This window comes from Melanostigma gelatinosum (assembly GCF_949748355.1).
Source record: "Melanostigma gelatinosum genome assembly, chromosome: 6".
NCBI lineage: Eukaryota > Metazoa > Chordata > Actinopteri > Perciformes > Zoarcidae > Melanostigma > Melanostigma gelatinosum.
Window position 1 is genome coordinate 7,203,834 of NC_136639.1, and position 24,645 is coordinate 7,228,478.

General features: G+C 44.4%; 1 protein-coding gene across 1 annotated transcript; it reads right to left on the bottom strand.

Moving 5' to 3' along the window:
• Nucleotides 1-873: 873 nt before the first annotated feature.
• bicdl1 (BICD family like cargo adaptor 1) lies at nucleotides 874-22,654 on the bottom strand (the record flags this gene model as incomplete). The annotated part of the gene is made up of 11 exons (XM_079270246.1): nucleotides 874-924; nucleotides 1,255-1,375; nucleotides 2,021-2,151; nucleotides 2,603-2,746; nucleotides 3,410-3,628; nucleotides 3,710-3,889; nucleotides 4,078-4,224; nucleotides 5,779-5,790; nucleotides 6,727-6,843; nucleotides 13,290-13,505; nucleotides 22,262-22,654. The coding sequence occupies 11 exons, from the start codon at nucleotides 22,652-22,654 to the stop codon at nucleotides 874-876; spliced, it is 1,731 nt and encodes a 576-aa protein (XP_079126372.1).
• Nucleotides 22,655-24,645: the final 1,991 nt, after the last annotated feature.

Consider the following 24,645-nt stretch of genomic DNA (forward strand, 5'->3'; position numbering starts at 1 on the left):
AATTACATGAACACAAACCAGTTGAGGCACAGTCGGCTTGTAACTCAGCGAAAATGAAGCAAATTTAAAAAGTCATTTTTCCTCTCGGATGACTTGATTTGAATAGCTTTTAGAGGCCTAAAGGAGGTAAAAAATAGTTCAGTAATTCAAAAGAAAATGCAAACATTAGAGCTAAGTCTGAAAAAAAAGATGTGTTCAAGAAATATCTATTTTTCTCTTCCCTATCCTGTTAATGATCTTGTGATTTACCGTTTGCCTCTGTGGAGGAGGAACCACTCTTCTAAATTGCTCCAAATACAAATAGATTTATTTCATGGATGAAAAAAGTTGCCATGCTGGTTGTTAGAGAGATGAAGCCACCAGGGGGCTCTGACAAGCTGCTCAATTAAACTGGCAACTATTGTTTGGAGACTAAAAATCTGACCTTTTTATATGAATACACACTTTTTATTCGTCCTTTTTACTTTGGGTGTCACCTAATAACTAGACACCACCCACGCTTTATGATCTATTGGGTATACTGGAGTGTTTTTGGTGTCTGTGTGATCATCTCTCAACAGGTAAGATGACCAGTGGGACCAATCTCCAAAATAATCTTTAGGGGATACAGGTGTCTGGAGAGAGGAGACAGAGGCGGGTGGTGGGTTTCGATGGTTCTCTTTGGTGGTTTAATGGTTTCAGAGAGAGAGGAAGCTGGAATGGGCGTTTCTCCTGAGTCAGTTCACAGTGGCATGGAATGGCTCAGCATGGCGTATAGGTGGGTTAGTGCAGGGTGAAACGGCGAGATTGGCGCAGCTCGGGCTCACCTCTAAGGCAGGAGGGGGAGGGGTACCACAGAGGAAGTAAGGGTGGTACGGAAGCTGAGAAAGGCCACTAGATCAGAAACCACAAGAGCCAAACAGTAAAGAGCCCTGAGGAGGCAAACTGTGGGCAGGGAGAAGAGAGAGGAAAGAGCTGCTAGTTACAGATGAGGGAGGGGAGGGAGGAAACACACACACACACACACTCCTGTGTCCTCAGGCTATGTGATATGTTTCCTTATGGACACCTTAAGGACGAGCAACTGACATGCACCCTCAGAAGTTAGTGGTTTAGTGTATGTGTTAAAAAAGACTGACTAATCTCAAAATTGATCCAGAAACTACATTTACAAAATAGCTTTATTTATGTGACAACCTTAAAATATCTGTTACAAAGTACTACAAAAGGACTATTAGGCTTTTACTGATGTACCGCTCGTGACGTTTGACCCACCTGCCAAGCCTCCAGCTGCTGCGACAGGTTGAGCTTCTGCTGGATGGCGTCCAGGAGCTGGCTGTTCAGAGACATGATGTCTATTTTACACTTGGCCAGCTCCATCTCCACCGCTTTCTTCCTGCAGGACACACAGACATGACATCCCACTAGCACGAAGGCCCTACAGAAACTAACACGGCCATGAATGTAGAACAACTCTTTAAAGCAATAGTTCAACATTTTGGTTAATACGCGTATTCAATTTCTTGCAGGGAGCAGGCCGTTAGTTTAGCTTAGCATAAAGACTGGAGGCAGAGCGACACAGTGAATGATCTGAATGTTGTGTATTGCTTAAGAGTGAGCTGTTATTGGTGTTTTGTGCAGAGCTTCCTGTCTTCATGCTAAGCTAAGGTAACCGGCTGCTAGCTTCATATTTCATGTGTAACAAAGAAGCATATTTCCCGATCTATAATCTGTATTTTTTTGAATAATTTAGCGGATGTTTAGTTAATTGATGAGCTATCTTGTTTTTTTCCACCGTGTTTTCATGCTTCACTGGTTAAAGAACTTCAACACACGTGAGAGAAGTTTGCTTCTGCCAAAAAACAAACTTTAAACCTTTTAAGAGTCATATCCCCAGATCTCAGCAAGACATGATTAAATATAATGTTACTAATAGCAACAACAGCCAAACTATAAATAGAAGACCCAAATTGTGATAGAATGGATTATCCCTTACACTTTACATTCAATTGATGAGGAAAGTGATGTGACGTGAACCTACTTGGTGATGGCGTCATCTCTGTCTCTGATGGCAGTCTGGAGCTGCTCACTGGGTTCTCGGACTTCAGCCATCGTCCTCATCCGCTCGTTGTCCTCCCGGAGAGAACACATCTCTACCGAGAGCAGCGCCATCTGCATTCACATGGGAGGATGATGCGGGCGTGTAAGACGCTGGCCTCACAAATTCAAGATAGCGTGAGTCCACGTTATACCAAGGGGTGCTCATGTGTGAGACTGATGTTTAATCGACCCACTTTAACAGGAGCATCAACTGACCCGTGTGGGTGGAGCATATTTTGTGTAAATCGTGTTAGATGGCACTTTAAGCCCACAGGAGAGAGAGCGAGAGACAGAAAGAGGACACGGTTGAAGTAATTTCCCACTCAACACGCGTCAAATTCCCACTGCCACACAAACTGGTGAGGACTACATCTGCAGCACTATCTTGACTAAATGTTATTCTCAGACATGAGCCCTGCTTAATGCAATTCTATTCAGATGTCTTCCTTCTGCTCGTGCTTAACCTCTTAATGTATCACCTGATCCTTTTTTGTTCGTCACATAGCATCTGCATGTTCGGTACCTGATTGTGCAGCTGTAGCGCATCATCTCCGTTGCTGCGTGTTTTGTCCTGCTCAGTTTCGTACAGCTCTCTGACTTCCCTCAGCTCCTCTCCCAGCTTCCTCACCTGCTCCTCCAGAGCCTCCTCATCACTGCGCCGCGAGCCCTTTAAAGCACACAACACACACTCACTTTATGTGCTGTTACCGCCCACAGGTTATTAATGTAAATAGGCCCACTGAGGCTCCATCCTGTCGGAGTATTATTAAGTCAGCTGTCTTTGAAGCATCTTTGTCATCACCAACTTTCGTAACATTGGGTATCTCTTTTGGTAATAATTTATTTTATGGGTCCCAGAGGTTCCTAATATCTTTTAAGACAGCAATTGACATTTTCTTTTAATTTTTACAAGTTTCCTTTTTAATGCCTTCTGTTTTTAATCTTTATTTTTATCATAATTCTACAAGCATTTTTTTTTTTTTATCTGATACTCGCCATTCTGTTATCTCTGGCCAATCAGAAGGAGAGATCACCGTTAGCTATTGTCTGATTGGTCTTAATCTTTACACATGCGGGTGACTTTTTTTAGACTAGCGCTGCCATACTACTCTGAGTGGTTTGAGGAGGAAAGTGTGAAAAGAGAGTGCAGATGAAAGTGTGAATGCCAGAGTGGTGCTGCTGCCTAAAAATAAAAAAGATGTCAGCCGTCTGGCAATGTTTGGATGGAAGAGAGACAACGTGGCACAAGCACAGATACTGTGCAAGTCTTAGTAAAGAAGTGATTATTTCCCTCATGTTTTTTCCTGGTTACCAGTGAGTTCTTCATTACCGTGGACTCGTTGCCATCCAGCAGATTCTGTGTGAGCCTCCGTAGCTCTAGCAAGCTGGTGTGGAAGCTCCCTGTAGGCACATCCTTGGCTGAGGACGTCTCCGAGGACTCGTCCATGGAAGAGTCGGTGGACAGCGCCGAATCTGTCACGTCGTTTCCCCGGAGATGAGAGCAGAGCGAGCGAACTTCACAGTAGGCCTCCCACAGCTGAAGACGCAGCTAAACGGACGAGCCGGGAGGGGGAAGAGTGTTTAGAAAAGCACAGCAAAGTATTTGACAGTGACTTTCTACTGTAACTACCTGCTCTCTCTCCTGCTCCTGCTCCTCCTGCTCCATGCTCTGTTCTATCTCACACAGCAGGCTGGACGGGTGCGGGGTGAAACTATGGAGGCTGTGCTCCTCCGTCAACTCCTCCAGCCGAGCAGTCAGCTGCCTGTGGGACACCTGAACCTCCTGAAGCTCCAGCTGGCTCTGTCGTAACTGGACACAACAGAGGAGGGAAAACTGTGACTTAACCGTGCAAAGTAAAAAGTAAGCCCCTGATGGGTCAGTTGACTACTTTAAGGACTAATTCAAGATCAGCATTGAAGAAGGTAATTGACTCACAATATCTAGAGAGGCGGAATGCCTCAAAGATTTGACCACTACGTTTGTTCATGTGTCCGTACCTGTAGGTCCTTCTGGTGAGACTGCCTCTCCAACACCAGCGTCCTCTCTCGGAGGTCGTCCACTGTGTTCTGCAGCAGCTCGTTCTCCTCCAGCATGGCGTGCGCCTGACGCTCCAGCTCCATCTTCCTCTCTGACAGCATCTTAATCTAACGTGTCAAACGGCACCAGTCAGACACTGCGCCACGGGAAATAGGCATTGATTGGAAAACCAGAGGACTGTTTCCATTTCCTGGTCGATAGCAAACAGATGGGCAGCTATGGATCTGATTAAAGGCTAAATGTTGTTGTTTCCCTTACTCTGAGGCAAGCTGGGCTCTTGCACAAGATTAAAAAGTACTCCCACTGGCCTAAAGAATGTTTGTTGCCTAGCACGGGCGTAGGCGTCAGTTGCCACCCTCGTCTTCAGGAATGCCTTAGTGATATGTTGGCGTCCCCACAAAGCTTGATATCAGCTTACTCCTCACCATCCATGTCTAACGGCCTCCAACGGAATTCCTCATGAATTGTTTTCCCGTGTAGCTGCCTGAGTAGCTTTCCCCATCAAACAAACACCAGCTCTCGTTCATTTTTATCCCTCCTGCTTTTGACCTACATCTGGTAACCTACTTCACAGTGCAGGAGCTTACGTTTGGATCAGTTGTTTTCATTATATGAGCATCCCCATTGCCAGACTCTGGATATTTTTGGGCTGCTATCTCTTGCTTCACACAAATAGGTCAAAAAGCCATGAGTCATCAGCACACGTCGTATAAAGGCAAAGCATTGGAAAAGTGGGAGCACCCAGACATTGCAGTATCTCAGCTAAATATAGAGCGGTAGCCTTTTCTCCCAATTATAGCGCAGGCTCTGGGTGTTTTCTGTGTGGCTTTGAAGAGACGCTACAGGGAATTCTGATTTGTTGTTATGCTCTAACACTACACTACTGATATCATACATGACACAGCTGACATCACAACACATCATGCTGCGATAACCAAGCATGTTGTTTATGTTCGATGTCATGAAACAGGGATTGCCAAAGGATGTGGAAAAGTCGAATAGGGATTTACTTTGGGTGACGACAGAGCTGAGTTTCTTTAATATTAAATGACATTAAAAGTAAAATTCTTAGGTGTTGGAGGAGCAAAATTTCCGAGTCTATTCTATCTATGATTGAGGGATTGCCTCCACACAGCTCTCAACATGGCGACGACTGAGCCGGCAGCTCGCAGCTAACGATGCTAACGGCAACAGAGTTAACAGCGTTGACCTGGATGGTGGGACCGTTACTCTCCCGCGATCAGCCAGTGGGGCACACACACTGGGACACACATGCACTAACATGCACGTGCGGCCGGACCGGCTACGTGCACAGAGAAGCTTTGATTACAACACAGAGGGAGCGCGACTTCATTCTCTGCTCAGGTGGACATTACTCTCCTTTATCTCTACACTGCAAATAGTTGTTTGATGCTATATTAATGCTCTGATTATCAAATGTATCACCTTTAAAGTTATATGAGGTCAAAAGAGTCAAATATTTCATTCAGCATCTACCCTAAGAAATAACAGTACTTTGGTTTATCATCAAATCTTTTCATTGGGAGCGGTGTAATTTCCAATTCAAAAGAACATAATGGTGCAATCCTAAATTGTTGTTTTACAAGACGTCACGTGCAGCATGCAATCTGACCGACAGACAGCGTTCGGTAACAACTCACTTCTAGCCCTTGCTGCTCCAACCAAGAGGGAAGGAGGAATGGGTGAGGAGAGAGATAAAGAAAAAGATTACAGAAAGAGAGGAAAAGTAGTTTGAGAGTAATCCCACAACTTCCCCGACAGATTCAAACCCTGCGCAGTGGATGAAAGGTGAACACCATCTTCTGAAAAAAAGGGAATTGGTTAAAAGCAGCGTTTCCCTTTAGTGGAATTTGATTCCACCTATCTTTTACCAGAAACTTCAACTTTGAAGCGAGGTTATGTAACTTTTGCTGAAAAGCAGCCCTTGTGACCGCAACTGGTAATTGCACATTAATGGGACACAGAATTTTTCTTCATTTCAGAGTCGACTGTTTTGAAGACGCCGTCATCCGGCGACCAGACTGAGAGGAGATACAATGGCACCAAAAACAGGAAACAACAAACATGGTGTGGTACGATGCATGTTTACATCTTGCTTTACCTTTAAGATGATTAACTGTAACATGTTTGAATACAATACAACAGCAACACAAGTAGAAAAGCCACATAAAGTCAGTTGCATGTCAATATCTATCAAACGTTTGCTAATGTTAGCTAACACTAGTCACCATCAGCTATTGGTCCAAGTACCACTGTAGAAGCAAAACTCCTGAGTGTATTGAATTGAACGGGGCGGCATTTTCTTGCCAATGAAATAATCTGTTAATTTGCACAAAGGAAAATGTGTGAATAATACTTCTCTCAAACATTAGTCTCACTTTCTTTGGGATCTGCTGTCACCTTAAGCACTCGGGCTTCTTGCTGAGTACCAATAATTGCAAACATTGAAAAAGTGCAAATCAAAAGTACCCAGCTGCAATTTTCCACAGTTTTTGTTTATCTTTTGGCGGCGACTGCTCAAGCTGAGTGCACTCTGACAAGTACAATTCAATCATTTGTACTAAAAAATGGTGCTGATAGCTGCTCACCTCAGCCTGTAGAGTCTCTAGTCGAGTCACGTGCTGGCTTGTAGACATACTCTTCTCCCTGAAGTCGTCCCGTAATGAATGGACCTGAGTGGACAGCTGCCTCTCCACCTCTGCAGCCTGGATGGAGACAAACAGACAGAGGAAAATAGGGTCAATATTTGCCTTACATGTGTCTACTCTTAACACTTAAACATTTAGCACTGCAGTGGCGATGGGTTGTCGAAATTGACACAATTTAACTCGACCCCCAACAGTTCAGTTAAAGTAGCTATTGTAGCGTCTTCTTTCATTTTCAAACTTAAAGTCCTCAGAGCCAACCGACACTGACTCAAGTGACATCACGTGAGGACATTCATCAGACTTCACACAGACACTTGAGACACTAAAGGCTTCATACAGTACTTATGCAGGAGACCTGTAAAATCACGTGATTTTACATTTAATTATTGTTCACGGTGACGTTGACATAACAGCACATTGTTATATTATAGTGTTATATTTACTGCTCAGTTCAATAAAAAGATTGCATAGCTTTAGTCTGTGTCCCTGTCCCGAAGAGACTGAGGTGATTTATTGGAGTCTGATGTGTACGCACACACACACACACACACACACACACGTAAACAGGCCTAAACCCACTAACGTTCATCATGTACTCAGTGGCATTTGTAAATCAGTTATTTGTAAATCAGCCCTCCCAAATATGTTCCTGTAAATGGCGCATGTGATTGCTGTTCCTCTGAAAGGCCATTTTTACCCACGTCATCGCCCTCAAAAACCTTGAACGCTCAGTATTTGTGCAATCCAGCCCAGCAGCAGACTCGGTGCATCAGTGGAGCTTATTGGACAGGTGGGATCAGGCCACACAGAGCCTGACTGAGCTTCATTAGCATAGAGCTGCACTCAGGAAGCTTCAGTTCTCGTGTCATCACTGCCATGGCAACAGCAACATCTTTAAAACCACTCACTTTTTACGGCTCACTGAAGAGACATATTGTAAATGTGTCAAAAAACACTATGAAAGGGAACAGTTGATCTGCACACTGAATCCAAATTATGTTTCATTGATGTGGCAAGCAGTGCTCAACTCTAAGCAAATCATCAGCAGATGACTAATGTTTGTCTGAAGTACAGCCTCTAGGTGTCACTACACACTGCTGCCTCTCCTCAAGAAGCTCGGGGAAGCGATGTGAGGAGGCTCACCAGCTGGCCGTGGGGGTTGTAGTCGGTGTGTGTTTTCTGAGGCTCCCATCTGAACAGTTACTAATAATGCAGCACTCCGTGTGATTTCAAGGAACGCCAAATATGTGTGCCAAAAGGTCAAAATGTTCTCCTCACATAAAATGTTTCAAATACAATGGTAGAGGTTGCTGTTTTTAATTACAATAAAGGAATTCATCACCTCCCAGTGTTCATTCCAGAAAAGAATGTTATGTATCCAAAAGATACACGGCACTAAAGCCGTATATTGACACAACATAATAACAAAATAACTTGGTTGGATTATTTCCAATCCCATCTTTTCATCTGCGTTTGTGTCTAAACTTGCCATTCACAGAACTGTGACAGTTAACCTACGACCTACTATGGAAACACAGAAGATTTCACACAAGGAAGAGACGGATACTCAAAAAGAAGACATTACTATAAGGCTGATCCTCCAGGAAAAAAGCAATGGCTTGATATTGTTCAGGAAATTACCTGATGAAAAAGTTGACCGAGTTATCTTTTGAGAGTTAAAAAGAAATTAGGTAAAGTGGATAATTTACATGACACGGGATGCTGAACACTGCATGTCTGAGTATCAGAACTTACGTCCACATATAAAAGGCTTTGCATCAACATAGAGATTATATTGGTAGCCTATGCACACTTTATTTGTTTTCCTCTGGATTGTCAACTACCTGCGATAGAAATGCAACTTATGTGAATTATAGCGGTGCACAGTTTACTACTATTCATATGTGCCCGTAGCTGCTTGATTACGCTGTGTGTGATATTTGATGGAGTTGGTATTGCATGTTTCATGTTTCTGTAGGTGTATGATCAGTATCATTTGCATATATGCATTTGAGAATTTATTGTGTTTTTTCAACTTAAAACTTCACCCCAACGAACTTTCTTTCTATCAAAAAAAACAACCACTGTGGACTTAAACATGGAAAACTTTTATAAAAAGAAAAGAGCTCTCAAATAGGAGTTGAGATGTCCAGTGCGTCGTCTGTTGTTCTCGAAGCCATTTTTTACGAGTTAAGCAGACATTGAAGCGAAAGAGCTCAAATAACTCGACAGTGATTTACTGTCTGGTAGCCAGATGTGCGGTTCTATGTGACAGCTGCATGATCCTGTCTCTGTATGTGGGAAACGGGTCACAGCGGTTTCGTGACATCTGACCGACTGACCCAAGATGCTGAGAGATTGCGGTCAGCGCTGTGGTTTTTCATCATGATCTCAGACTGCCTGATTTGTCTCTTAATCTGCTCATGCATTCCTCAGATCCCAGATCAGGCATTACAGGACGAACGGGGGCAAATCAGACTGCTGTGATAGAATCCAGGGCAACAAAGTAGGGCTCAGCAGAGAGACGTGTTTCTTTACGTCCCCGAAATACTAAATACTGTAAATTAACTTTCCGGAGGAGGGCCGGAAACTTGGAAAGTAGACATCGGTCCTGTTGATTCAGGCTGTGGAACATCAAACTATCCGTTTCCTTGTGCCACTTATGTAGAGCGCATTCCCATGGTAACACCACACGGAGTTTCAATTTGCTTGTCACTCTGGTTGTCACGGCAACCAGGGGTGAAGTGGGATCGGTTAGAGCTGCGACAAGTGGTCTCCTTGCTTCTGGTATTTTCCTTTAGTCACGTTCACAGAGCGCGCTGCCTTGTCTAGACCGATGATGGAGGATGGGCAACACCGCGTTCAAACGGTTGTACAACAAATACCGAGAGTGACGGTACGGGCCAATCAGAGAGCTGATCCTGAGAGCAACAGCTCCGGTGACTAGATGTGAATGAAGCTGATGGCTGGACAGATGCTCAGGGAGCGTGTCCAACGCTGGCTAGATGTTGTAAAAAGAAATCCGGTGCAAAGCGTGATGTGGATATACTGTACTGATGAGGCCAGACACAACATAGGTTGCCAACTTTCTGCTTTTGTCATTCCAGTAACACCTTGCCTCTTGAATTGTTGTCAGGAAAATGTAATTACTCCTCCTCTATAGCCTCAACGAAACAATTTTGAGTCACTGGGGGGCTGCTGTCATTGAGTAAGTAGAGGTTGAGGGAATTAGAATTGACTGTGTTCATAAAACATGCACACTTGTGAATCCCCAGCCTTTCCTGAGCATATGTGCTAATGTAATTAGAGAAAGGTCCTCTTCCGGCTGGTTCACTCTGATCAGATTAGGCTTGAGGAGATTGACTGTTCTCACACTGAAGATCCACACAGACCAGCACACACCTCCCAGGCTCTACTCCAGGATCTATTTTCTCTGTGTGTATTGAACATAATGTGCATTTTCATCACGCAGTATTGGAAGATTCACTCACACATGCACACACCCAAAGAGGAATAACCACAGGGGGTATTTGTGTCATCCCCGGATAAGAATTTTAGATCTTCTTTGTTCACCTGCTGTTATTAATTAAGTAAAGTATGGACTGGCGTTGTTTTGGTTCCTGACTGAATGCATATGGCGAGGCTATTAGCAGGGATTATAGCCTAATCCCCTCAGCGCTGAATCTTACCCTGTAACTGACATCACATGGAGTGCCCTCATCATCAAGGTCATCCCACTGCAGCCAATTTAAGGTTCTGTTCAGAACGGATTCTTGAGTTGTTCGTGAGGCGGTGCACTGTTTTTATGAATCTCATCTTTGGCTGCAAGATTTGCTTCAGAAATCCCTGGCAGTTGAATATGGAGGACAAAAACTTAAATACTTTCATACATAAATGCTGAAATAAATGAATAGTTTACATGTTGGTAAAAAAAAGAAATGTCTTCAGTTTCTTGTATACTTTTATATACAGTATTTCTGAATTTTGACATTTGTTTGCTCATTGATAATTAAGTGCTCCACAGTCGTGATGAACACAATATTGTGCTCTCCCTGTTTGTTTGTCATCGTAAACCCTTTGGCTGAGGATACAGCTGTTCTGTTAGGAGCCTTGTCCTCAGTAGGTGTGTCTATTGTCCACTCATCACTCACTGAAATGTGATTTGCAGCCGAGGTGACAAAGGACTAAAATAACACGCTCATAATCCCTTTGGCTGTGCACAGGAACACGTTCTATCCCACAAGGCTAGTTCTTTACATACGGACCAGTCTAGATCATTAGAAGTCTGTTAAAGAGTTAACTATTACGAGAAACATGGAGGGCAGATGAAAATAGCAGGACTCCAGAGTTTCCTCAGGGTACTCTTCTATCGCCTCCATTCACTCAGAGTTGTAAACAGTGAACATTACTTAGTCACAGCCCAGTGCTTAATAATGAGCACTGACAGAGAGAAAGAGAAGAAAGGAAGAAGGATAAAAGGAGAGCGAAAGCAAGCACTGTAGTTGACCTCATTTATTCTATTACCCAGCAGGTCTCCGCTGTCCAACTCACTGAATCATGGATCTGGATCGATGCAGTCAATTAAGTCTCATACATTTCACTAAGTCACAAAGACCCCCCCCCCCCCCCCAGAACACAATATACCTCTTTCAGGGAATATCTCTTTATATTCCCACACCCAGGTTTTAATTAAATAAATGGCAGTTTAATTATGCTGATTGCCCGCTCTTGCTTAGATCTACAGCGACTGACCAGTCGAGAGCAGTCCTTGATTGCGATGTGATGATGGCGTTGGGGCAATGCGGGGCACGACGCTGATTTTAATCTGCTCCAGATGAGAAGGAAAGCTGCACAGCAGCGAGCTGGGGGTTAAAATCAACCGCACAGAGCCTTCTGAACAGCGGGTGCCTGGGAGCCGATCTCCAGGAAGGAGAGCGTCACCATAGACGCAACCGCTGACGTGGTTATCAAGGCACCTGTACAGACGTGTCAGCCTTTGTACGCACAGCTCTGGGGCATCCTGAAATGTAGCCTACGTGGCAGCTGAAGACACTCATGCCTGTTTACGTCACTTACATTTGTATAATGGCCATACAGGTGTTTACAGTGTATAGGCAGCATGACGTAGTCCACCAAGCTCATCCCTGTGACATATCAGTTGTAAAGTGTGTTGGCGTGATATGTAGCTTTTCAACTACATAGTTTAAACATAATATGTAATGACAAAACAAAGCATGTCATTTTTCAGAGTTTGTAAATTTAGCCACAATTGAAGGGACAGAACTTGGACAATTTAACAAGAACACCAAGGGTTTAATCCAGACACATTAGCTGCGTTCCAAATCGCATCATATACTTAAAAAAACAAAAAACACTTTTAGTACCTGCCCCTACAAAGTAAGTACTGTAGCATGCACTATGCATTCAATTGGGACATGCTACTTCCTCATAACATTGCACCTTGAACGTTGACCCTCTTTCTCGTTGACCCTCTTTCTCACTGAGGCATTGAGGGTCAGAATAGCCAGACAGGCTTTACTGGCTTACATACGGCAAAGTGCGACGGGATGTAGTAGAACATCGTGGTACTTTGGGGATACTTCATTTCACATACTATGTATTTTTCCTGGCATACTTAACAGTATGGTAGTATGGGTGTTGGGACGCACAGCATGTCTCATTAGAGTTACACATTGAAGGCTTCACAAAGATACAGTTGCATTGCAGAGCTGTCGTATTGTTACACCTCAGCGACCACTCTGTATGGTTAAGGTGTCTCTGTTTGGGAGTAGACGGAGCAGACTGCAGGAGCGCCTTCGCAGGGATTAATCACATGTTGCTACAAAAGCTAGCGCTGTCCGCTCCATCAATCTGCATCTGCTGCCAATCTCAGTTTCCCCGGATGTGTGAACAGTGCATCGCATCTACAACAATATACCCTCAAGTCCTCATGCCAACCTGGAGCACAGTGGTATGTATGATTGTATCCATCTGTCTGCCAATCAATCTGAACATCATACATTTTATACGACATTTTCTACTCCGCCTGTCATAATAACTGCGCTTAAATGACCTGCCAATATGCAGAGTGCATTGCATAAGTGTGCAGTCCAATCACTCTAAATTATTCAACATAAGCGCCACTTTTTGTATTGATGAGTTAGCACAATTCAGGTGAAGTTAGGGAGAGCCGGGCTGAATAGATAACCCCCGAGGGATGATGAAACCTCACTTGGCTGAGCATCTTGTGTCAGGTCAGCCAGGCAGCATGGAAGTGGACTGAGTGGCCCCGAGGTCTAAAGCCAGGGAGACCACATACCACACACACACACACACACTGGGGGGGGGGGGGGGGGGGGGGGGGAGGTTGTTTAAAGTAGCATTAAGACCAGTGACTCAGAGCCCAAACTAATTAAATCTTAATTGCAGATTTGCCCAGCCCGCCTGAAGCAGTACATCTGAAGCACATGCATACGCACAGACACATGAACACTGCTTCTCACCCTACTGAGTTGCTCCAGCAATCTGTGGTTCTGTTCGGAGAGCTCGCCGATTGCCTTGGTCTTGTCTCTGTCGGTCTCCCTCAGCTGGAACTGATGGAGCTCCAGCTCACCCTGCACCTGCTGGACGTCCGTCTCCAGCTCGGCCACGCGGCCTTCCCACTCCCCCTCTCGACTTTCCAGACGCCGACGCAACTCATGCTTCTCCTGCTCCAAGTGCTGCATGTGGACGGAGGGGAGAGAGGTACATGTGGTTAAATGTTAATTTGCTTGGATTTGATCTCCAGTATTTGCCCCAATTTTACACAACATATGAAATCATTGAGTTAGTGACAAAGTCAGAGAGTTCACGCAGATGCTGGTGTTGCAAAACACTAAGAGCTTTCACTCAAAAATATTTCATGGTACTGAAAGTAAAAAAAGTTTAAGATAACCATTGCTGAATGTTATTGTACAACAATGAAGGCGCAGTCATGGTTTTGTTTTTTTCAAGGGCTAAAATTGCCATTCTTATCTTTTTTTCCTTCTATACAAAAGAGAGGGGGGGGTGGTTATTGTTGTTATGGTTAAGTTCAAGGCTGAAGCAGCTGGCATCTGTGTGGCCACTATTTTTATGAGGGTGTATGTGTCCGAACAAAAAGAGGGATCCGAGAGAATCAAAACAACCTCACAAAACAACACACAGACCGTTAGAATAGGATACCAGGTGCTGTAACAACATCAATGAACAGAAGAGGTTGATACTAAGAGGCAGCTTTGTTGAACACGGGGGAGATTATGCGAAATCGCGATGCCTCTAAACAGTGTAGCCCTGGTTATCAGGAGATATGACAAGTCGCACTAAGTTTGAACCGGTTAGACAGACCTGCGTCTGTTGCCAAGAAACCTTCCGTTGCCCTGAAGGGTACGAAGGGAACACATACACCCATACACACACACACACACACACACCCCCACCCTCTCAGGCGGGCTCCTCAGTTCAGGGGAAGTCCAAGCGCTGAGCCAGCAAATTACTGAGACGCCACCTAGTCTAGGGGAGAAGGAGGGGGGGGGGGGCAGCCATCGCACCCCCGTGGAGTCCGGGAAGCCGGAGGCAGTGTGATCCATGAGAATATAGGTCATTAGTCTAGAGAAGACAGAAGGGAAATTCCCAGACAAAGTGAAAAATGCTGAGGAGCTCATATGGACCACGAAGGCAGACCCGGCTTTCTGAAAAATACGCTGATGTAAGGGTTTTTGTGTCATCAATCAAGTGATGTGAAGGGTAGGAATCCGTGTGAAGTCAGACATCTGAAGCCCGTATTAGTATAAATACCAGCAGTTTTGAAACAGCTAGAACACACTTGGAGCAGGACCTGGAAGACGCTTTTGGAGAAGGAGTCTCTAATCCCGTGCGGGCTCCGGCCTGCACGGAGGAAAACTTTAACTTTTTACAGAATCTCCGGACTTTGACTGTCGGAGGTTTTTAAGAAAACTTAGAAGGTTTTTTGAAGTCTAGTCAGGAGAGAAGGCTCACTCTGTCCAGTCCTGCGCTGGGTGAATCATTAACTTTTTCCTCCGTAAGCTACACAGCCAGCCCGTCTGCAGGCTGAGTCAGCTTTTTACAGATCCTTTGTCTGTAAACTGCTCTGAAGGGGTTTTTGAATACTTAGGTGATTTTTTCTTATATTTTTCAGTTAACGATTTTCCTCTGCATTTTGGACAAAGAGATTATACTTTGATGTAAATGCAAATAAATAAATAACAAATTAGTTGCTTCGACCAAGCCCTTTTCTTCATATTTTCTTGAGAAGTCAGCCCTGGAGAGGGGTCACACCTCAGATGATCCCCCTCAGACCCTGAGGTAAGTTGTGTTTGATCCAGCTCGGTACACTACTGATAAGCATTCCTGACATGCGCCAAACATCCTAATACTTATTCAAATTATTTTCGCTTTAAACTAAGAGAAGTCCTCCGGGAGAGACCAGCTTGCGTTTGAAAGAGCTTTATATCTGTTTGGGTTCTCAAGCCGGATCTTATCAATTACGAAAGGATTAAGAAAAATCTAAAACCAAAATAAATAAAAGAGACAGAATAAATACTGGACTCTTATGAAAAACCAAATAATCGTCCGAGCGACAGACTACATTGTCTATATGAGTGGCTGCGGGTCACGTCAGATTAGACAGAAATCCAGCTTTGGACCAGGCTGGTGGTCAGATAATTAAAAAATATTCGGTACAATATTATAACCCGGTAAGGATCAATCTTAGGGTACAGCAGTGCTCGAGGCAAAACCAGGGAGGATTGGGGAGAATTCTCTCATCCCCATATCTCCCGCCCGGTCAGATGTGAAGATCATATAGGGAAAGGAGTAAAAATCCCACCCCCCCTTCTCGCCAACTCTCACGGCAGTAAGGGGTTCACACAGGGAGGTCCCAGATCCACCGGGCACGCGTCACGTGGAGTCTGGGTCCCTCTGGTGCATCGCAAGGGTTGATGTATCACCAGCTGGCCCCCTGTCGATCTGTGCATCAATGATAGATACGGAGATCCGTCGGCTCACTCTTTTATGCGTTTCACATAAAAGGCCTCCTATTTGCTTATTACTAATTATTTCCAGATGAATTGAAAAGATTTACATAAGGAATATAGTTTTAATAACCCAAATAGAAATAATAAAAAAAAAATTAATTAATTAATTAATTTTTCAATTTTTTATTATCGAATCAAAAAGTCGTGAGGGGTCACCCCCCAGAAATCACGTAACATGGCGCCCAACGTGGGGCTCGAGAGGGATTAGATCCTAGAGACACTAGAACGTGTATTCTGGGAAGAACAGAGGTTCCCTCTCGGGTTAAAATACACGGACCCTCCCAAGGAGAAACAGAAAAGTGATGTGAATTCAACCAGCGAAATCAAGCTGAGGTGATATATTGAACTCTGCCAGAAGTGGTAAAAAAATCGACAATCCTCGACCGACGTTCGCAACACTCGTCCGTCAGTACCGGCAGTCAAGGAAAAGATTTTATCACTCTGCTCTCTCTATTAGGAATCGGTACCAGGGATCGAGGCAGTCAATAAATCCTCTAAAAAACTTGACCGTCCTTCTCACAGGAGAAGGAGTCGTTCAGTTAAAACGGGACAAATAGACAGATCCTTAGTGTTAAAAAACTTAGAACCAAGTAGAGAGGAAACCCTTAAATTAAAAGTACTTCACGGGAGGGCATTTAAGAGATTTAGTGGACAGAGATATTGATCGCTGCGCATAGGTTTAAAGGATACCTAGCTTGTCGACACAGAGGCCCGGCGAGAGCATACGATTTTAAATAAAATAGTATAGTATCCTCCCCCGTCTAAAAACAGGGTGCCCTTTTTAGCACACCGCTGTAACACAGAGAAGGTCTAGTTGGGCTGATCACTCAATGCAATTAACGACTCAGGCACTGAAGAGATGAAAAAGGGCAAAATCCTTCCCGAGTCAATATATTGGAAGATTATATCATAGTTATATAACGTAGAGAAATTCAATGTATTGTTCGTAGTAATATTACAGTAATATTATTGCAGGGCTTAATGGTATTATCAGTATATGATTCTAGCATTTAGCAGAGACCTGAGAGAATGAGGCTCTGAAACGCCAAGACGTGTGGAACAGGGGAACTGATTGATTTCTCTCAGGATAGAATCGGGGTGTATGATATTACCGCAGTGGTATCGCAACACGTTGGATTTTATTGCTGTTATATATTAAAATAATAGTATTTCGAAAAATGGAGGAGGAAGGAACGGAATGGGGTTCAGATAGTGAGGACCCTCCTCATGGGAGGTTATCTCCCCCCCACTTTGAGCAACCGCGGAGGACATTATGTCCAGATCCCCGTAAATACGCTGATCCGGGTAGTTATTGCAGGGAATTAAGGAAAGCCCTGGAGCCCAGTGCTCCGCCACCATATAATCAGGAATGCACAGTATATACCATGAATACAAGATATCGGTTTAGAACATCCGTGTTTAAAACACTAAAAACGATTTATAAATTTGCAGTGTGGGGTAGTATTACAGTGTTGATTTTGGTTAATATTGATAAGTGCAAAATTTAAAAAGCCCCCCCCCCTTGCTCCTAGCAGAGAAAGCAGGCAGAGGAGGGGAGGCAGTTCCCCCCCTCCTTGCTCCGAGCAGAGCGAGCAGGCAAAGGAGGGGCGGCCCCCTCCTTTTTGCTCAGAGGAGAGAGAGCGAGCAGGGGAGGAGGGGCGGCCCCCTCCCCTTGCTTTCCTTCTTTCAAGGCCGCTCAGAATGAGCTAGAACCGCTCGCCCACGACAAGTGGACTAAATGGCCCAAAGCCAGGCCGAAAAACGGCTAAACTTTCCCTAACTCCTTCCACCGGAATGGAGAGGGAAAGATGCACTCACTGAGGTCCTGATTGAGCAAGCCTCTCCAATAAGGACCAATGTGCATAAGGGATTACGAAATGAGGGACACGACAAGGTCAATAGGTTTTTTGAAACAGAATCTAGTTCCTCTTCCTAACCTTAGAACACATCCAACACAAAGTGAGGTCACGGGTCAACAGTGAACGATGGTTGATGGCTTCAAGACAGCTACACCAGGAAAAAAGGAAAAAGGCAAGCATGAGCCTCACGTTGACTTCTGTGACCTCACACGTTACATTCCACAAGCCGGCTGGATCCTCAACGCCTCAGGGGACATGATTTTGCCTAGAATGAGCCTGGACAGCCATCTATTGGCATTCAGGGGAACTCCAAAATCACCTTACACTTGAACTATATAGGAGCGGCTCTGTTTCTTTTCCGAGTTGCTCTAAATATAGTTAGGGTCTTTAATCCTTTAAAAGTATATCATTTTTTGTTTGTTACTTTACCAGTTCAATTCTTATCAGCCGTATATTTTACACGAGCTTTTCAGATTTTTCAGTTTCTCCTGCGAGGACATTTTGTTCATTTCTTATTTTATATTTTTGACGATCTTATCCTTTATATTAAGTAGGGATTATATACACATCGTTTGAGTGTTTTATGCAGTTGTTACGGACTGAGCATTTATTTTTAGTTTTAAAACTTTTTCAAACTTTTAAGTTGAATATTCTAGTTAAGGAAGGAGAGAGCCTTTTCAGATTTTTATGTTTTGATTTCTACACGATTTCTACCCTGGTCATTATGTGAAAATGAATCTTGGACCAGATGACTGGCCCAGCCCAACGATCTATGATCCTGATCTGTGCTTTCATATGGCATACAGAAGGGCGAGGGCAACAGCAGCTAACAATATCCTTCACGATTGTATAAAACTTAATCGGCTGCGAGATAGCACGCCTCAGTCTAGAAAGGACAGGTTGAAACAGGTAGTCATTTAAGGTTTTCTCTTTCTTTGATACTTTACTGCTATTTTTGTTGAATACTTTTATCCTCATCCCCTGGATATATTGGGTTTAACCTCTCATCCCTGAGGTCTCCAGGTTAACCACACCGAATCTCCAAGATCGGGGCAGGTCCAGTTGGACCGGCGGGTTGTACCACTGTCGGACTCGCCAGAATCACCCACTGCTATCTCTCCCTCTCTGTCTCCCAACGTCAACATGACCCTGACCTCTGTCCACTCTGTGGACGAAGAAATCGATCCCCGAAACGTGTACGGGCCCTTACGTGATGCAACGGACCTGATGGACCATCAGCCCATCGGGGGAGAACCGGCCTACGCTGACCTGGGTCCTTATCAGTATCCAAATACTGAAACTGGACTTTCCGTGGGCCCGGGGGCCTTCAATCGACTCTAACGACCAGGGGGTAGAGGAATATGTCCTCTGGGACAGAGAGCGGGCTGAGACAGGTGGCGTCTTGGACGGGAGATGCTGAACTATCAACAGTGACGTCTGCTGGCGTGGCTCGCATGTGACTCTGGACATTGACTTTTCTGCTCTGGGAGAGAGGAGAAAGGAAAAAACACAAAAACAAAGAGGTTGTGGCTGTATTTTGTATTTTCTGATATGTTCAACGTTTTGTATCCTGTACTTTTATGATATCTTTGAGAGGTGGCTTTTGTTTTTGGGGATGAGGAGTGTTTTACTTTTTAGCGTTGCTTTTTCTTCTTTTTAACCTATGTTTTCAGATAGGATTCATTTTCTTTTTCCTGTCTTTATTTCAATGATATCATTTCATGTGTTGTGTTTCAATATGATTCAGATTCCCATTGTTTTTCTGGGAATACCTGCTTTTGTGCATTTTTGACGATACAGAAGTTATGATGGACCTCTACTGTGAGAGTATGAGATGTTCTATTTTTCGTGTATCTGGTGCCATTCGAGAGAGGGTGTTAGGAGATGTGGCGAATTGGCCCAGATCGCATAGAAAATGGTTGATCTTCCGTTCACTGAGATAGACATTGTCAAAGGTTGTAGCCTCAATTAATCATGGTAGCTACCTTTTGTGTGATACAAGAACGGAGGTAGAGACAAGTCGCGATTCGCAAGAGAGGGTGTTGAACACGGGGGAGATTATGCGAAATCGCGATGCCTCTAAACAGTGTAGCCCTGGTTATCAGGAGATATGACAAGTCGCACTAAGTTTGAACCGGTTAGACAGACCTGCGTCTGTTGCCAAGAAACCTTCCGTTGCCCTGAAGGGTACGAAGGGAACACATACACCCATACACACACACACACACACACACCCCCACCCTCTCAGGCGGGCTCCTCAGTTCAGGGGAAGTCCAAGCGCTGAGCCAGCAAATTACTGAGACGCCACCTAGTCTAGGGGAGAAGGAGGGGGGGGGGGGCAGCCATCGCACCCCCGTGGAGTCCGGGAAGCCGGAGGCAGTGTGATCCATGAGAATATAGGTCATTAGTCTAGAGAAGACAGAAGGGAAATTCCCAGACAAAGTGAAAAATGCTGAGGAGCTCATATGGACCACGAAGGCAGACCCGGCTTTCTGAAAAATACGCTGATGTAAGGGTTTTTGTGTCATCAATCAAGTGATGTGAAGGGTAGGAATCCGTGTGAAGTCAGACATCTGAAGCCCGTATTAGTATAAATACCAGCAGTTTTGAAACAGCTAGAACACACTTGGAGCAGGACCTGGAAGACGCTTTTGGAGAAGGAGTCTCTAATCCCGTGCGGGCTCCGGCCTGCACGGAGGAAAACTTTAACTTTTTACAGAATCTCCGGACTTTGACTGTCGGAGGTTTTTAAGAAAACTTAGAAGGTTTTTTGAAGTCTAGTCAGGAGAGAAGGCTCACTCTGTCCAGTCCTGCGCTGGGTGAATCATTAACTTTTTCCTCCGTAAGCTACACAGCCAGCCCGTCTGCAGGCTGAGTCAGCTTTTTACAGATCCTTTGTCTGTAAACTGCTCTGAAGGGGTTTTTGAATACTTAGGTGATTTTTTCTTATATTTTTCAGTTAACGATTTTCCTCTGCATTTTGGACAAAGAGATTATACTTTGATGTAAATGCAAATAAATAAATAACAAATTAGTTGCTTCGACCAAGCCCTTTTCTTCATATTTTCTTGAGAAGTCAGCCCTGGAGAGGGGTCACACCTCAGATGATCCCCCTCAGACCCTGAGGTAAGTTGTGTTTGATCCAGCTCGGTACACTACTGATAAGCATTCCTGACATGCGCCAAACATCCTAATACTTATTCAAATTATTTTCGCTTTAAACTAAGAGAAGTCCTCCGGGAGAGACCAGCTTGCGTTTGAAAGAGCTTTATATCTGTTTGGGTTCTCAAGCCGGATCTTATCAATTACGAAAGGATTAAGAAAAATCTAAAACCAAAATAAATAAAAGAGACAGAATAAATACTGGACTCTTATGAAAAACCAAATAATCGTCCGAGCGACAGACTACATTGTCTATATGAGTGGCTGCGGGTCACGTCAGATTAGACAGAAATCCAGCTTTGGACCAGGCTGGTGGTCAGATAATTAAAAAATATTCGGTACAATATTATAACCCGGTAAGGATCAATCTTAGGGTACAGCAGTGCTCGAGGCAAAACCAGGGAGGATTGGGGAGAATTCTCTCATCCCCATATCTCCCGCCCGGTCAGATGTGAAGATCATATAGGGAAAGGAGTAAAAATCCCACCCCCCCTTCTCGCCAACTCTCACGGCAGTAAGGGGTTCACACAGGGAGGTCCCAGATCCACCGGGCACGCGTCACGTGGAGTCTGGGTCCCTCTGGTGCATCGCAAGGGTTGATGTATCACCAGCTGGCCCCCTGTCGATCTGTGCATCAATGATAGATACGGAGATCCGTCGGCTCACTCTTTTATGCGTTTCACATAAAAGGCCTCCTATTTGCTTATTACTAATTATTTCCAGATGAATTGAAAAGATTTACATAAGGAATATAGTTTTAATAACCCAAATAGAAATAATAAAAAAAAAATTAATTAATTAATTAATTTTTCAATTTTTTATTATCGAATCAAAAAGTCGTGAGGGGTCACCCCCCAGAAATCACGTAACAGCTTATTCCTCTGAGCTGCAACGGTGAGGATGAATATGGATCAAAGGGCTGAACAGATGTACAGTAGATGCAGTCGGCCCTGCACAGCCACAGGATTAGTCTTTGGGGGTTTTCTCAGGCCACGTGTTGGCTTGTGTGAAGGATTTTTGAAAACAACAAGAACAAAAGCACAACTGCACATCATTCATAAACAACATCATATGTGAATAACTCACAGACTGCAACACCGTTTTTAGTTTTTTTTTAGCTTGGCTGTTGGTCTCTGACAGAGACAGAGTAGTCTTTAGATCAGAATGAACAGCAGGCTTCATCATTTTTAACGAGTTCCCTATAAAAAGGGAATCATGCTCGGTGAAACTGAATGTGGGACTCTACAGGTAGCATTTGTTATGTTCCTATTGAGTTTGTTTACAGCGTAAAGGCTCATTGATTTAAGGATTATTTTTAAGTACAAATCAGAACGAGGCTTTGGGCAGCATTCAAATTTATATGTTCTATCCTTACTTTACCTCTAATTTGTCGTTGAGGTCTTTGTGCATTTTCTCATATTGCTTAGTCAAGTCTTGGTTTCTCTCCAGCAATGCTTTGCCGAGTTTAGCAGCTAAAACCAAGTCTTTTTCCTTTTGACGGAAGCGCGACAGCAAGTCTGCGTTATGCCCCACCGCGGGCGTCTCCAGTTCGGGCAGCGCCTCCTCGTCGTCCCGCTCCCCGGTAAGCATGGCCAGTTCCTCCTCCAAGGCCATGCCGAGGCCTCCGGAGCCGGCGTGCCGCAGCGGCTGACCCTGAAAGCCGCCGGGCGCCTGAGCGGCAGCGCTGGACCGGGGCTCCATGCAGTCGCTGTCCAGCTCCAGTGGTGCTGAAACCACGGCAGACGTCTGCAGATCTAAACAGAAAGTGGACATCGCCGCCCGGCGGAGGAGAAGCCAACAGATAACAGCCGACTGATATCACTCCGGATGAACCCACCCTGCTCTGACAGGGTTGGGCTGACCGGACCGTCGTGTAATCGACATTTCATCCATCATTCACGCAATTTCGAGCAGGATCCAGTTAGATTATAAACTGCCGTCTTCCCCGTTTCCTCACGTCCCTCTCTCCGAGTTAAGCTACAAGCCGCGACTCTGGCTCTGATTGAATCCCAGCAAACACCGCCTCCTCTGCGAAGCTCACTAACTGGCTGTTTGTTATTGGTCAAAAAATGTTTTTATCCCGGTATAAACCGCCTCGATGAGCTGTGCGCATCGGTCGGTCGATCAGGGTCCATCCCGCCTCGGGGTGCTGGGTCCCCCATAATGATCGGCCTGTTACACCCGAGGCATTTGCCAGCCAAACAGATGAGCGCGTTCCCGACGCCTCTCCTACCGCTTTCCCGTCTTGAATGCACGCCCCCGACACGGTAGTGACGCCAGCCTGAAACCTGTTACAAACGGCCCACCCATTGGCTGAAAATGATAGCGCCATATTTTGGTGCTTCTCGCACACATCTGTGGCATCCAGTAAATGAGCACGTGAAGGGATAATATGAACTGTTGCCTAAAGTGATGATGCTCCAGCTGTCGTCAGAAGAACAATCTGTGATGTTTGAACTCCCTGGATTTACATGTGTTTAATAAAATATATTGCATTTAAAAACATTACCAACGTTATATTAAATAACGTGCATTGTGCATTTTTGTCAAGTTCTGCAGATATTTAATGACAAAAGTTTGCTGTTGATTGATATGTAATTGCTAAACAAGTGTAATGGGAATCGGTTTGCATCCATGACAGCTGTACGTATGACATGAGGAATGTCTCACTGTCCTCAACAGTTAGTTATGCCTCATAGGCCATCAGGTTCAAATTCTACTGCTCCAGGCTAATTTGAAAAAGCCCTGTGACTAGTATTTTCTTCAAGTTGTTTATTTCCCTCGATGGAGGCGGTATGTAGTCGCTAAGAAGCTAAGATATTAAATTAAGACCTCTGATCAAAATTACCCATCAGCAAGCTGGACCTCACTCATGGAATGTTACAGGATCAAGTGAATACAATATAAGTTATACAAATCAAATATATTGGGTGTTAAAATGTTGCCAATTGAGTGTTTGGGTATCATCATTTTCCACCGAGGGAGCTATCCCAAATTGAGAAATGCTTGTTAACTACTGTAAGAGGCTAATTAAGGGCCAAGGCACAAATTCAGGGTTGTGATTTATGGATTTGTTTTCAGTTAGTGTGAGTCGAGTTAAAGGTCAAGGAATAAGCATGCTCCGTAAAGGCACTCACAGATACAGCAATCTGTGTGTCTGAGTGGATGGTGAGGGGGTAGAGATGAGGTCATGATGTTGGGGGTGGGGCATTGGTGAGCAATGATTACAAACAAAGCCTCTTGAGCTGATAAAGTGAAGGCACAAAAGAAGTGGGTCACAGCCTGCTGGTCCACCGTCGCCGAGCTTCAGGGGGCCGAGGGGGCCGTACACGAGATAATGGGTGATTTCCTCTGAGCACATCAAAACCTCACTGCTTTGATGAACCGCTAAGCTGAATTAATTTAGCAGCCCACATTATCCTTATTAGTGTAATAGTGCTGGTGTTGACTTGATTGCAAAAAAAAAAAAAACTTTTGTCGACATACTGTATCAGTCAGTGCAGTGAGTTGCTTTTACAGTTATAACATTTCTATTCGATTGCTGTTACAACACAGCAGAAATAAACAAGATTGAACCACAATCAAATATTCAAAAACACATGTCATTAGAGAGCCTACAAATAAATAATGTTTAGTGTAAAAACATTGCGAAATAATGAGGACAGCAATATGTACCGTTGCTGGAGGCTTTTTTAGTCGATGAAGAAAATAAGATTGCAAGAAGCTTATTGCCATGAGCGTTAATGAATAGAAGTCAGTCTACC